The 13,618-nt window shown below is 44.8% G+C and overlaps 1 protein-coding gene across 4 annotated transcripts in view; it reads right to left on the bottom strand.

The window, feature by feature from the left end:
• Window positions 1-13,618, bottom strand: part of usp3 (ubiquitin specific peptidase 3) — a 212,697-nt gene that overhangs the window by 29,787 nt on the left and 169,292 nt on the right. For all 4 annotated transcript variants that reach the window (XM_087982071.1, XM_087982073.1, XM_087982072.1 and 1 more), the window contains one exon: window positions 5,814-5,932. In XM_087982071.1, coding sequence (XP_087838197.1) covers window positions 5,814-5,932 — 119 coding nt within the window. The remainder of the gene's footprint in view (window positions 1-5,813; window positions 5,933-13,618) is intronic.

Here is a 13,618-nt window from a genome sequence, read left to right as displayed (position 1 = left end):
GAGTTAAGAAGTGAGAGGTGATCTCGTTGAAACAGATAGGATTGTTAAGGGGCTTGATAAGGTAAATGAGGGATTCTCCCCCCCACATGGGAGAGTCTAGGACCAGAGAGCACAGTTTCAGAATAAAGGTGCGCCAATTTAAAACCGAGACGAGACAGAATTTCTTCTCTCAAAGGGTTGAAAGTCTTTGGAACTCCTTGACAGAGACAGCTGTGTGAGCACAGTCCTTGTGTATATTTAATATTGAATTTGATCAATTCTTGATCAGGAAAGAAATCAAGGATTACAGGAAAAGGCAGGAAGTGGATGTGAGGAATGTCGGATCAGCTATGAATGGCAGATCAAGCTCGAGTGGCTGGACAGTCTACTCCTGTCCTTAAGATCTTTAGACTCCTGATTTGGAATACAGGCATAGCAGAACAGGCTCAAGGGGCTGAATGGTCCATTCCTATTTTGCTTTTTATGTAGCTTTTCACATGGTACAAGAACTCCTTTGATAAACACATTTTAAAAAATTGCACCTCTTTATATATTACACTCAAAAGATAGCTCCACTTTATTCAATTAAATGTAACAGATGGGCTGGACGAGATATAGCACTGTGCATTTTATATCTGAAGTGTGTGTCTTGGGAGCCTTGTTTCATAAGCAACTACAGTTCCCTCCCCCTTTAATCCTTAAAAACTCAGCAAGGCCTGCTATATTGCCATTCAACACAACTGTCTTTCTAAACAACTGATTGTAGGCTGCACTGTACTGGACAACTGAGACACAAGATTAACTACAAGGCCTTGCAGCACATCCTTATTATTGAAACTTGCTCAGTGTTCAATGGATGGAGATTTCAACGTTGACAAAAAGCAGTAGATTTCTTAAAAAGTGATTAATAATGAGCACAAACCTGTATATCATGATAGCAAAGGAAGTCTGTTGCTCATGTTCCTCAAAGGTTATTTTGAAAAAGGAAAATTTGGGTACGTGGACTAAAAGCTTGCTAAAACTACAGATTTCTAATTTATAGTTTTATAATAACAGAAGCAGAAGTAGGCCATTTGGCCCATCGAGCCTGCTCAGCCATTCATTAAGATCGTTGGTGATCTGTCCATCATCTCAGCTCCTCTTACCTGCATTATCCCCATAACCCTACATGCAAAAACCCATCCAACTGTGTCTTGAATAAAAGCAAATTACTGTGGATGCTGGAATCTGAAACCAAAAGAGAAAATGCTGGAAAATCGCAGCATCTACAGGAGAGAAAAAGAGCTGACGTTGAGTCTAACTGACCCTTTGTCAAAGCTAAAAAAAGGGAGAAATAGGGAGGTATTTATACTAGGCTGAGAGAAGGTGAGTCATGGCTCCAGAAGCAAAGGTAGCAATAACGAGGTGATAATGACAGTGCATAGAGAGATTATAGGGAGATTAGGAGCTGTGAATGACCAAGGCTGAAGCCAGTGCTATGTGACAAAATATGTGGGGGATGGGTGAAGCAAAGGCAAAATGGAAAACAGGGGAGAAGGGTAGCAAAAGGGGAAGAGGAGGGGAAAAAGGTGATGAGAGAGTGGGGAGCGAGAGAAAGTGAGTTGAAACTTTATTGCTGGAACAGCACAGCAGGTCAGGCAGCATCCAGGGAACAGGAGATTCGACGTTTCGGGCACAGGCCCTTCTTCAGGAATGAGCAGAGAGTGTTCAGCAGGAGAAGATAAAAGGTAGGGAGGAGGGACTTGGAGGAGGGGCGTTGGAAATGTGATAGGTGGAAAGAGGTCAAGGTGAGGGTGATAGGTCGGAGTAGGATGGAGGCGGAGAGGTCAAGGAGAAGACTGCAGGTCAGGAAGGCGGTGCCGGGCTGGAGGGATTCGGCTGAGACAAGGTGGGGGGAAGGGGGGATGAAGAAACTGGGGAAGTCCAAGTTCATCCCCTGTGGTTGGAGGGTTCCCAGTCGGAAGATAAGACGCTCCTCCTCCGACCGTCGCGTTGTTGTGATTTGGCGGTGGATGAGTCCAATGACCTGCATATCCTCGGTGGAGTGGGAGGGGGAGTTGAAATGCTGTGCTACAGGGTGGTTGGGTTGGTTCGTCCGGGTGGCCCAGAGGTGCTCTCTGAATCGCTCCGCAAGTAGGCGGCCTGTCTCCCCAATATAGAGGAGGCCACACCGGCTGCAGCGGATGCAGTAGATGATGTGGGTGGAGGTGCAGGTGAATCTGTGGCGGATATGGAAGTTTCCTTTGGGGCCTTGGAGAGAAGTGAGGGGGGAGGTGTGGGCGCAAGTGTTGCACCTCCTGCGGTTGCAAGGGAAGGTGCCGGGAGTGGAGGTTGGGTCGGTGGGGGGTGTGGATCTGACAAGGGAGTCGCGTAGGGAGTGGTCTCTACGGAAAGCTGATAGGGGAGGGGAGGGAAATATATCCTTGGTGCTGGGGTCTGTTTGGAGGTGGCGGAAGTGACAGCGGATGATGCGCTGTACATGGAGATTGGTGGGGTGGTAGGTGAGGACCAGTGGGGTTCTGTCCTGGTGGCGGTTGGAGGGGCGGGGCTCAAGGGCGGAGGAGCGGGAAGTGGAGGAGATGCGGTGGAGGGCACCGTCGACCACGTCGGGGGGGAAATTGCGGTCCTTGAAGAAGGAGGCCATCTGTGTTGTACGTATTTTGAACTGGTCCTCCTGGGAGCAGAGTTTCCTTTGGGGCCTTGGAGAGAAGTGAGGGGGGAGGTGTGGGCGCAAGTGTTGCACCTCCTGCGGTTGCAAGGGAAGGTGCCGGGAGTGGAGGTTGGGTCGGTGGGGGGTGTGGATCTGACAAGGGAGTCGCGGAGGGAGTGGTCTCTACGGAAAGCTGATAGGGGAGGGGAGGGAAATATATCCTTGGTGCTGGGGTCTGTTTGGAGGTGGCGGAAGTGACGGCGGATGATGCGCTGTACATGGAGATTGGTGGGGTGGTAGGTGCAGCATCTGCTGCAGCCGGTGTGGCCTCCTCTATTTTGGGGAGACAGGCCGCCTACTTGCGGAGCGATTCAGAGAGCACCTCTGGGCCACCCGGACGAACCAACCCAACCACCCTGTAGCACAGCATTTCAACTCCCCCTCCCACTCCACCGAGGATATGCAGGTCATTGGACTCATCCACCGCCAAACCACAACAACGCGACGGTCGGAGGAGGAGCGTCTTATCTTCCGACTGGGAACCCTCCAACCACAGGGGATGAACTTGGACTTCACCAGTTTCTTCATCCCCCCTCCCCCCACCTTGTCTCAGCCGAATCCCTCCAGCCCGGCACCGCCTTCCTGACCTGCAGTCTTCTTCTTGACCTCTCCGCCTCCATCCTACTCCGACCTATCACCCTCACCTTGACCTCTTTCCACCTATCACATTTCCAACGCCCCTCCTCCAAGTCCCTCCTCCCTACCTTTTATCTTCTCCTGCTGAACACTCTCTGCTCATTCCTGAAGAAGGGCCTGTGCCCGAAACGTCGAATCTCCTGTTCCCTGGATGCTGCCTGACCTGCTGTGCTGTTCCAGCAATAAAGTTTCAACTTTGATCTCCAGCATCTGCAGACCTCACTTTCTCCAGCGAGAGAAAGTGAGACAATTAAGAAATAACAGGTACATAACAGTGAAAAAAATATTGAAAAAAATAAATAAAATAAATGAAATAAAATTACGAAGCAGAATGAAAACAGAGGGGTCGAGATGGGATAATCATCTGAAGTTGTTGAATTCAATGTTGAGACCGGCAGGCTGTAATGTGCCAGTCGGAAGATGAGATGCTGTTCCTCCAATTTGCGTTGAGCTTCACTGGAACATTGCAGCAGGCCAAGGATAGACATGTGGGCATGGGAGCAGGATTGCGTGTTGAAATGGCAAGCCACAGGAAGGTCCAGGACCTGATGCACGCAATCTTAAGGGATTGTTATTTAAGAACTTACCTCGATGCTAACAGTCTTTTTGCAGCAGAGAGCGGTGGGAGCTGGGCGGAAGTGAAGTCGGAGCACAGAGCCGGTTGGGAAGGTAAGTGATTGTTATTTGAGTGGGTGTGTCCAGAGTGGTTATCTCCGGTTTGCTTCCAGATGTAGAGTCAGTATGGATAGAGCTGAAAAATTCTAAGGGTAAAAATACCCCCTTGGGAGTTATCAACAGGCCCCCAAACAGTAGGGTGTAAGTTAAATAACGAGCTGAAATTGGCCTGTCGCAAAGACGTTACTACAGTTGTTATGGGGATTTCAACTTGCAGGTAGACTGGGAGAACCAGGATGGTATTGGACCTCAAGAAAGAGACTTTGTGGAGTGCCTCCGAGATGGATTCTTAGAACAGCTGGGGCTGGAGCCTACCAGGGAGAAGGCAATTCTGGATCTGGTATTGTGCAACGAACCAGAATTGATCAGGGACCTCGAAGTGAAGGAGCCATTAGGAGGTAGTGACCATAATACAATAAGCTTCAATCTGCAATTTGAAAGGGAGAGAGGGTACAATTGGTAGTGACAATATTTCTGTTGAATAAAGGGAACTATGGAGCTATGAGGGAGGAGCTGGCCAAAGTTCAATGGTGCAATACCTTAGCAGGGATGACAGTGGAGGAACAATGGCAGATATTTCTGGGTATAATGCAGAAGATGCAGGATCCGTTCATTCCAAAAAGGAAGAAAGATCCCATGAGGAGGCAGGGGTGACCGTGGCTGACGAGGAAAGTTAAGAAACATATAAAGTCAAAAGAGAAAAAGTATAACATAGCAAGCAAACACCGACCCCTGTGGCACTCTGCTCACCACTGATCTCCAACTAGAGAATTGCCCATTTATCACAACTCTCTGCTTTCTACTGGTTAACCAGTCCTCTATCCATGCTAGTGTATTCCCCACAACTCATGCATTCTTATCTTATGAAGGAGTTTTTTATGCAGCACCTTATCGAACACCTTCTGGAAATCCAAGTATACAACATTCACCTGTTCCCCTCCATTCACCATGCTTATTACATCGACCTTCACTTCCTGAATCCATGCTGCGCCTGCCTGATGGAACCCTTTCCATCTAGATATCTCACTACTACTTCTTTAATGATAACATTTTTCTGATTTATAGATATTAAACTAACTGACCTATAGTTACCTGCCTTTTATTTGTACCCTTTTTTTAAAACAGCGGCATGGCATTCACTGTCTTCCAGTCCGCCAGGACTTGTCCGGAGACCAGTGAATTTTGGTAAATTACCATTAACACACCTACCATAACTTCCACCATTTCTTTCAGCACCCTCGGATACATTCCATACCAGGTGTCTTATCTACCTTTAGATCAAGTTTTCTCAACACTACATCTTTAGTGATGAAAATTGAATTGAAGTCCTCACCTCCCATGCATTCTTAACATAATTCTTTCACATGTTAGACACATTTTCCACTGTGAAGACTGAAACAAAATAGTTATTCAAGGCCTCGGCTGTTTCAGGATTCCCTTTTCTCATCTTGCAATTCACTTTGGCCACCCTTTTCCGTTTTATATATTTATAAAAACTTTCCTGTTTTTATATTCGGTGCTCGTTTGCATTAATAATCTATCTTTCCTTTCTTTATTGCTTGCTTCGTGATTCTTTGTTGCTTTTTAAAGTTTTCCCAAATTTCCTGTTTCCCACTACTATTGGTTACTTTGTAAGCCTGAGCTTTTAATTGGATGCCTTCCTTTTTTTCCCTTGGTTATCCAAGATTTGAAAATAACCCAGATTTGAAAAAAAACTCAGATAATTCAGTTTCAACAATTATTTTATATTTGGCCCTGCAACTTCATCAACAAATACAGCAATTTTAACAACGTTAAAAAGGAAAGTATTTACCTTTGGCAACTTCTGAATCCAAAACTTTTTGGTGGATTTCTGTCGCTTTTTACATTTATGGCACATGTACAGCTCGGTTTCATCTAGCTCCTCCAAATCTGTGAAACTCCGTAGGCAATCTACAATAGGAATAACAAAAGAACTTCAACGATTGGCTCTCTAGATTCTCATCTATATTTAATTTCTCAACAAGCTTAGTAAATCTAGTCTCAGGAAAGAGATGATGAAGTAACACCTGTACAGACCCCAAGATAGAAATTAATAAAAGTTAAAAATATAATACAACAATGATCCTTTGATTTCATCTGTCCAGATGTCCAAAATAATATGAGGTGTTGACACAGACTAGATTGCAAGAAATTGCTTTAATTGACAAGGTCATTAAACAGGACACACAGGTTTAAGGTCATTAGCAAAGGCACCAGATCAAAGGGAAGCAGAATTTTGTAAAAAAGTCTTAGCAAGTTATGTATTTCTAAATGGGAGTGATAGCAGATTCAATATTAACTATCAAAAGGGAAGTGGATATAAATACTCAAAATGGAAAAAATTGCGTGGATACAAGAACAGGGAGTTGTCAGTTTTTTTCAGAGTCAACACAAACTCAGGCACTAATCTTATTTGTTTATTCTATGTTTCTAGACTGTTAGAAAATGCTAAATTACAGATTTGCTACTGCAGGTTTCTACAATTCCCAATAGACTATGAGTTCTAGTGCATGCTCAGAGTTGCAGCACCATAGATTACACAAGCTCTGTGTCTTTTAATTTAGTCAGTTAAAGGGCTTGGCTATCTATGCCGATATAGGAGTACACCTGTGGGAACTTGGGCAGTGCACAAAGGAAGACCACAGAAATGGGACTGGCATAAACCCAGTTCATGGAATCAAGGAAGACAATAAAAGATAAACCTTAAACATTGTTTGCTCAAACTCCCACGCTGAATTTATATTTTTTGACGAGATGCAGTACTTCTACTGTCTTGTCTTCCAAAGGTTTCCTATTTCTCAGTTATTTACTGCAGCATTAATGATTGCTTATCAATTTGCTACACTGGATTGGGAACTCTTGTTAAAACTGCCAATATTTTAACACTGCACTATGGAAGTCTCCAACATTCAATACCTCCCCCATTTTTTAGGTTTGACTGACCGATGAACAATTCTTTTCATCCAGAATTTCCGAGTTCAGCATCAATGCATTTCAAAATGTCCTCTTTTGGCCTTGAAAGTCAGTTTTTCTCAGTGACTCATAATAAACTATACTATCAATTAATGAATTATTTGCTGAAAATCTTTTTAAAATGTTACAAAATTGAATATACATGCATATAATAAATAAGTGTACATTTGTCGCAAACATTACTATAATTTGTTTCTTGCTATTTGTAATTTGCGGTAGAGAATGAGGGATAAAAATTAAAAGTTCCACACTGAACCACTTCTATCAAAATAATTTGTTATCAGAAGAATGTTTAATTATGAGGTCGTATAATGAGATAAAGAGTTCTGTGTTACATAACTCTGTGGAAAGATCTGAAAGAAGCGGAAACTTTACAAACATTGAAGAGAACGAGTGCATCAACTGCACTCCAAAACAAGAGTTTTCAGGAAAGCAACACTCAAGAAGCAATTCTTGAGAGACTAGCTTAGCAGCAGAGTTAAAAATCACCCAACACCAGGTTATAGTCCAAGAGGTTTATTTGGAAGCACTAGCTTTCAAAGTGCTGCTCCTTCATCAGGTGTTGTGAAGCAGGTCCATAAAACAGAATTTATAGCAAAGGATTACAGTGTCATGCAGATGAAATGATATATTGAACAAAACTAGATCAAGTCTAGTTGAAACTAGATGAAAGACTTGATCTAGTTTTGTTTAATATATCATTTCAACAGCATGACACTGTAATCATTTGCTATAAATTCCGTGTCTTATGATTCTACTTCACAATCACCTGTTGAAGCTGCAGCATTTCGAAAGCTAGTGCTTCCAAATAAACCTCTTGAACTACAACCTGGTGTGTGTGAATTTCAGCTTTGTCCACCTCAGTCCAACACTGGCTCTTCCAAAATATTTAAAAGGCACCTGGATGGGTACATGAATAGTTTAGTGGGTTATGGGCTAAATGCTGGCAAATGGAATTCGATCTATGTGGGGCGGCACGGTGGCTCAGTGGTTAGCACTGCTGCCTCACAGCACCAGGGTCCCAGGTTCGATTCCAGCCTCGGTCAACTGTCTGTGTGGAGTTTGCACATTCTCCCTGTGTCTGCGTGGGTTTTCTCCGGGTCTTCCGGTTTCCTTCCACAGCCCAAAGATGCGCAGGTTAGGTGAATTGGCCATGTTAAATTTCCCGTAGTGCTAGGTGCATTAGTCAGAGGGAAATGGGTTGGGGTGGGTTACTCTTCGGAGGGTCGGTGTGGACTGGTTGGGCCGAACGGCCTGTTTCTGCACTGTAGGAAATCTAATCAGACATATGGTTGGTGTGGACAAGGTGGACTAAAGGGTCTATTTCCATACTGTTTAACTCTATGACTACCCCAATTCAGAAGAAAGGTGGAGAATAAAAAATTTACAGCTTCAAACTTAGACAAAAAAAAAGTAAAAAGGGACTAGGCCAGTGCATTATTGTATACAGCTGGTGGTGATGGGCTCATGGATATAGTTGCAAGACGGACCACTGATTAAAATACTATGAACTTACATTGAGGGTATTTGATGCCTACTTCAAACGAAAGGAATTTAAACATAGAAAATGGAAAATTTAAATTGAAAAAAAGAGGCAATAAAGAACATTTTGTAAGATCTACCTCAGGTCGCTATTTACCAAATGACATGCTAATAACAGGGAAAACTAATAAAGAGCACTTAGCGAACTTCGATATATTCCTATGGCATTTTTCCAAGGTGGGTGTACACCAAAGAAGGGAAAAATGTGTTCCAGACACCACGAGTGACCTACTTGGCCACAGAGTTACACCCGTTGGAAGATAAAGCAGGGACAACTAAAGGTGCCCTGGTTCCCATGTCTTTCCAGGAACATAGGTTATTTCTTGGGTTGGTAAATTATTATGCAAACTTCATTCATAAACTGGGATCCATTCTGGTAGTAATTCCAAAAAAAGATTCAGCCTTGGAAATGGTTACATAGGCAAGCCCTAGTATTTAATTAAGTAAAGAAACAATTATCATCCTCAAAGGTGTTGGCACATTATGGTCCCAAGAAAGATCTGGGCCAATGAGTATGCATCCAGGTGTTTGGCTAAAGCACAATATACCCAGATAGAGAAATAAGGACTGGCATTCATTTTTGGAGTCAGAAAGTTCATCAATGGACAGAAATTTGTGATCATAGATCACAAAACCCCTACAGGAAATCCCTCTGAGTCAAAGGACATCAGCTGGTTCTTTTCTTGTTTGTAGCTCCTCCTGAGGGGTGTTTTAGCACCAAGTCAGATTCCTCCAACTTTGCCTCTGATACAGGTGGCATCTAATGCACTGTAGCTCGCCTCTTGCACCCTAAGTATCTTGGAAGAAATTCATTCTCTTCTTCAGGCAGCAAAGGTGTCAAGACGGTGACATCTGCTGTGTCCATTTCAGATTCCAAGGTACCTTCAATACTTGACAAAAAGGAATAACCCACATGTTCCGGAATAGCCGGAAAGGGTGTCGAGGAGCCAAGCACATTTTGCTCCCACACCGTTTGCAACTTTCATATGGTCCACGGGTTTGTTCAAGGAAGTTCGCCTACCCGTGCTCTATGTGTCACTGGTCCTGACTTTGCTTCGACCATGCCAGAAGCTTATGCCCGAATCGTCGATTCTCCTGCTCCTCGGTTGCTGCCTGACCTGCTGTGCTTTTCTAGCACCACGCTCTCGCCTCTGATCTCCAGCATCTGCAGTCCTCACTTTCTCCATGCAGGGCTATTCCCGTAGTTCCTACACCAAACCTCGGCCCCTGAAGTAAACTGCCTTGCTTCATGGAATCTTGTGTCTAGCATTTGCATCCTGATGCCGTTTCTTCCCACCCACCCCCTCCTTCCCCCTCAAGGTCTTCTATCCATTAGCAACCCTGCTCAAGTTATCCCTGTTGTTGCCTGAGAAGTGGTAATATAGTCAAATAGTAACTGGGACAATTTGGTATCAAGTGAAGCTAGAGGCTGTTTGTTTAAGCCGGCCATCAAAGTTTGGATTGCTCTTTCTGCTAAACAACTGAATGATGTGTGGTATGGAGCTGTCCTTACATGTCAAATTCCATTCAACTTTGAGAAATAACCAAATTCTCTGCAGGTAAATGATGACCTGCTATCTGTGACAAACACTTCCAGGACTCTAGCGATTGAAAAAGAAGTGTACAGCTTTTATATTGTCAACCACAAGTTTGATGAATGAACTCTCTGCACATCCAGCAACTATGAATGGGCATCTACCATGACGAATAACATTGGACCCGTGAAAGGACCTGCACAGTTGACGTGCAACAGATCCTGTCAATCTGCTACTACAGCCACATCTGCTTCCTCAGTGCCTGCCTCCGGACTCTGGACCACCTTTAAACCGGCAGCGTTCGGACCCGAACAGGACAAACAGTACAGACTACAGATTCAAAAACACCAGCAACAGTTCTCCTTCAAGATCCTCCACTCCACGCTCGCAGCAATGCGCCGGCACCTAACCTCTCTACTGTCTGCCCTGCCTCAGCTGAGGGCCACACTCTCTCAGAATTGCAAAGGACCCACTCTGTACTACATCCTTAGGAAAATCCATACTCTCAACAAACAGTATTTCAATTCCATCTCAAACATCAAAAACTGTAAGTACAACAAACTTTTATCCGCCCACCTCCATAATCAGCGCTCCTCAAAACATTCCAGAAGATTCCCCTGGCCTCGGAAACGCCATTAGCCATGTGGCTAATGCAGCTGCCACCCCCACGCTGATTGATGATGTCACTTCCGCCCCCATCATGGCCACTCCCACAGCCACTTCCGGCCCTCACATCATTGCCGATGCCACATGCTCAGTGACTTCCGCCACCCCTACTGCCGTGTCTGCCACCACTTCCACCCCCACCAGCGCCACTCACCTGCATTCTGCTGACACGCCCCCCACAGACCTCACTGTCACTATCCCCACCCCCCAGAACCCCGAGGGGAGCACTACCCCTGCTCATGCCTCTTCATTTCCAACTGCCGCCGGGACATTAACCGCCTCAACCTGTCTACCCCCCTCCCCCACTCCAACCTCTCACCCTCACAACGCGCAGCCCTCCAATCCCTCTGCTCTAATCCCAACCTCACCATCAAGCCAGCGGATAAAGGGGGCGCAGTGGTAGTCTGGCGAACTGACCTCTACACCGCTGAAGCCAAACGCCAACTCGAGGACACCTCTTCCTACTGCCCACTCGACCATGACCCCACCCCCCATCACCAAACCATCATCTCCCAGACCATACAGAAGCTCATCACCTCAGGAGATCTCCCACCCACAGCTTCCAACCTCATAGTCCGGGAACCCCGCACTGCCCGGTTCTACCTCCTTCCCAAGATCCACAAGCCTGACCAGCCTGGCCGACCCATTGTCTCAGCATGCTCCTGCCCCACTGAACTTATCTCTAAGCTTTATTCCTGATGAAGGGCTTTTGCCTGAAACGTCGATTTTGCTGAAGTTCCTCGATGCTGCCTGAATTGCTGTGCTCTTCCAGCACCATTGATCCAGAATATGGAAAGGATGTGTCATCTTTTCTGGGCAAATGGCATTGCGGTTGATGAAAAGCAACGAGTAATTCTCCTGACAGCTTGTGGACTTGCAGCTTTTTCAGTTACTATGATTTTAACCTTCCCTGAGGCACCAGATACTAAAACCTTTCGAGTGTTGATACCTTTGGTTAAAGAATATTATGACCCCAAGACTCATACAATTCTGAGAGACTATTGACTGAGAGACTTGGCAATTCGAGAACAAGGGAAATGCATATCAGGAATTTTGACAAGCATAAGTTCACTGGCAGAGGCATGTGACTTTGAACATAGAACAGTACACCACAGTACACCACCCTTCAGCACTTGATGTTGTGTCGATCTTTTATCCTACTCTAAGATCAAACAATACCCTATATTTTACTATCATCCATGTGCCTATCCAATTGTCTCTTAAATCTCCTTAATGTATCTGACTCTACCACCACTACTGGCAGTGATTTCCAAGCACCCACAACTCTCTGTATAAACAGCCTACCTCTGACATCTCCCTTAAGAGTCCCTCCAATCATCTTAAAATTATGACCCCTCATGATAGACATTTCAGACTTTGGAAAAGTCTCTGGCTATACATTCTATCTATGCCTCTCCTCATCTTGTACACCTCTATCAAGTCACCTCTCATCCTTTTTTGCTCCAATGAGAAAAGCCCAAGCTCCCTCAATGTTTTTCATAAGACATGCCCTCCAGACCAGACAACTCCCTGGCAAATCTCCTCTGCACCCTCTTTAAAACTTCCACATCCTTCCGATAATGAGGCGACCAGAATTGAACACAATATTCCAAGTGGAATCTAACCAGGGCTTCATGGAGCTGCAACAAAACCTCATGGCTTTAAACTCAAACCACCTACTAATGAATGGCAACACACCATACGCCTTTTTAACAACTCTATCAACTTGGGTGGCAACTGAGGGATCTATGGACGTGGACCCCAATATCCCTCTGTTCCTCCACATTGCCAAGAATCCTGCCTTTAAAACTGCAATCTCCATTCAAATTCCACCTTCCAAAATGAATAATTTCACACTTTTCCAGGTTGAACTCCACTTTCCACTTCTCAGCGCAGCTCTGCATCCTGTCAATGTCCTGTTACAAACTACAACAGCACTCCACATTGTCCACAACTCCACCAACTTCTGTGTCATCAGTAAGCTTACTAACCCACCCTTCCACTTCCTCATTCAAGTCATTTCTAAAAATCACGAAGAGCAGAGGTCCCAGAACAGATCCCTATGGAACACCATTGGTCACCAAGCTCCAGGCTGAACCCATCTACTACCGCTCTCTATTTCCTCTGGTCCAGCCAATTCTGTATCCAGACAGACAAATTTCCCTGTAAACAATGCCTCCTTATTTTCTGAATGAGACTACCATGGGAACCTTACCAAATGCCTTGCTAAAGTCCATGTAAACCACATCTACTGCTCTACCTTCCTCAATGTGGTTTGTCACATCTTCAAAGAATTCAGTAAGGCTTGTGAGGCATGCTTTTCCAAATAATCATAAATCTGGTCTTTCAGAATCCTCCACAATAATTTATCTACCACCAATGTAAGACTGACTAGTCTAACTCCCAAAGCTATGCCTATTCCCTTTCTTGAACAAGGGAATAACATTTGCCAGCTGTTAATCATCTGTTACTGGAGGAGTAGGACAGTGAGGATCCAAAGATCATTGCCAAAGGCACAGCAATCTCTTCCCTCACTTCCCGTAGGTATATCCCATCTGGTTCAGGGGACTTAATTTATCCTCATGTTTTTCAAAATTTCCATTATATTCTCCTTCTTAACATCAACCTGTTCAACGTATTAGCCTGTTTCACGTTTTCCTCACAAACGACAGGGTCTCTCTCAACCGTGAATACTGAAGCAAAGAATCCATATAGGACTTTCCCTACCTCCTCCGACTCTAGGCACAAGTTCCCGCCACAATCCCAGATTGGCCCTACCCTCATTCTGGCTATCCTCTTGTTCCTCACAAATGTGTAGAACTTTGGGTTTTCCTTAAACCTACCCGCCAAAGCTTTATCATGCCCCCTTCTAGCTCTCCTA

This window comes from Chiloscyllium plagiosum, unplaced genomic scaffold (assembly GCF_037043375.1).
Source record: "Chiloscyllium plagiosum isolate Xiang-an unplaced genomic scaffold, Cpla_swu_hap1 HiC_scaffold_42, whole genome shotgun sequence".
Taxonomy (NCBI): Eukaryota; Metazoa; Chordata; class Chondrichthyes; order Orectolobiformes; family Hemiscylliidae; genus Chiloscyllium; species Chiloscyllium plagiosum.
Note: the sequence above shows the minus strand (reverse complement) of the source record. Positions and strands in the feature narration are given on the sequence as shown.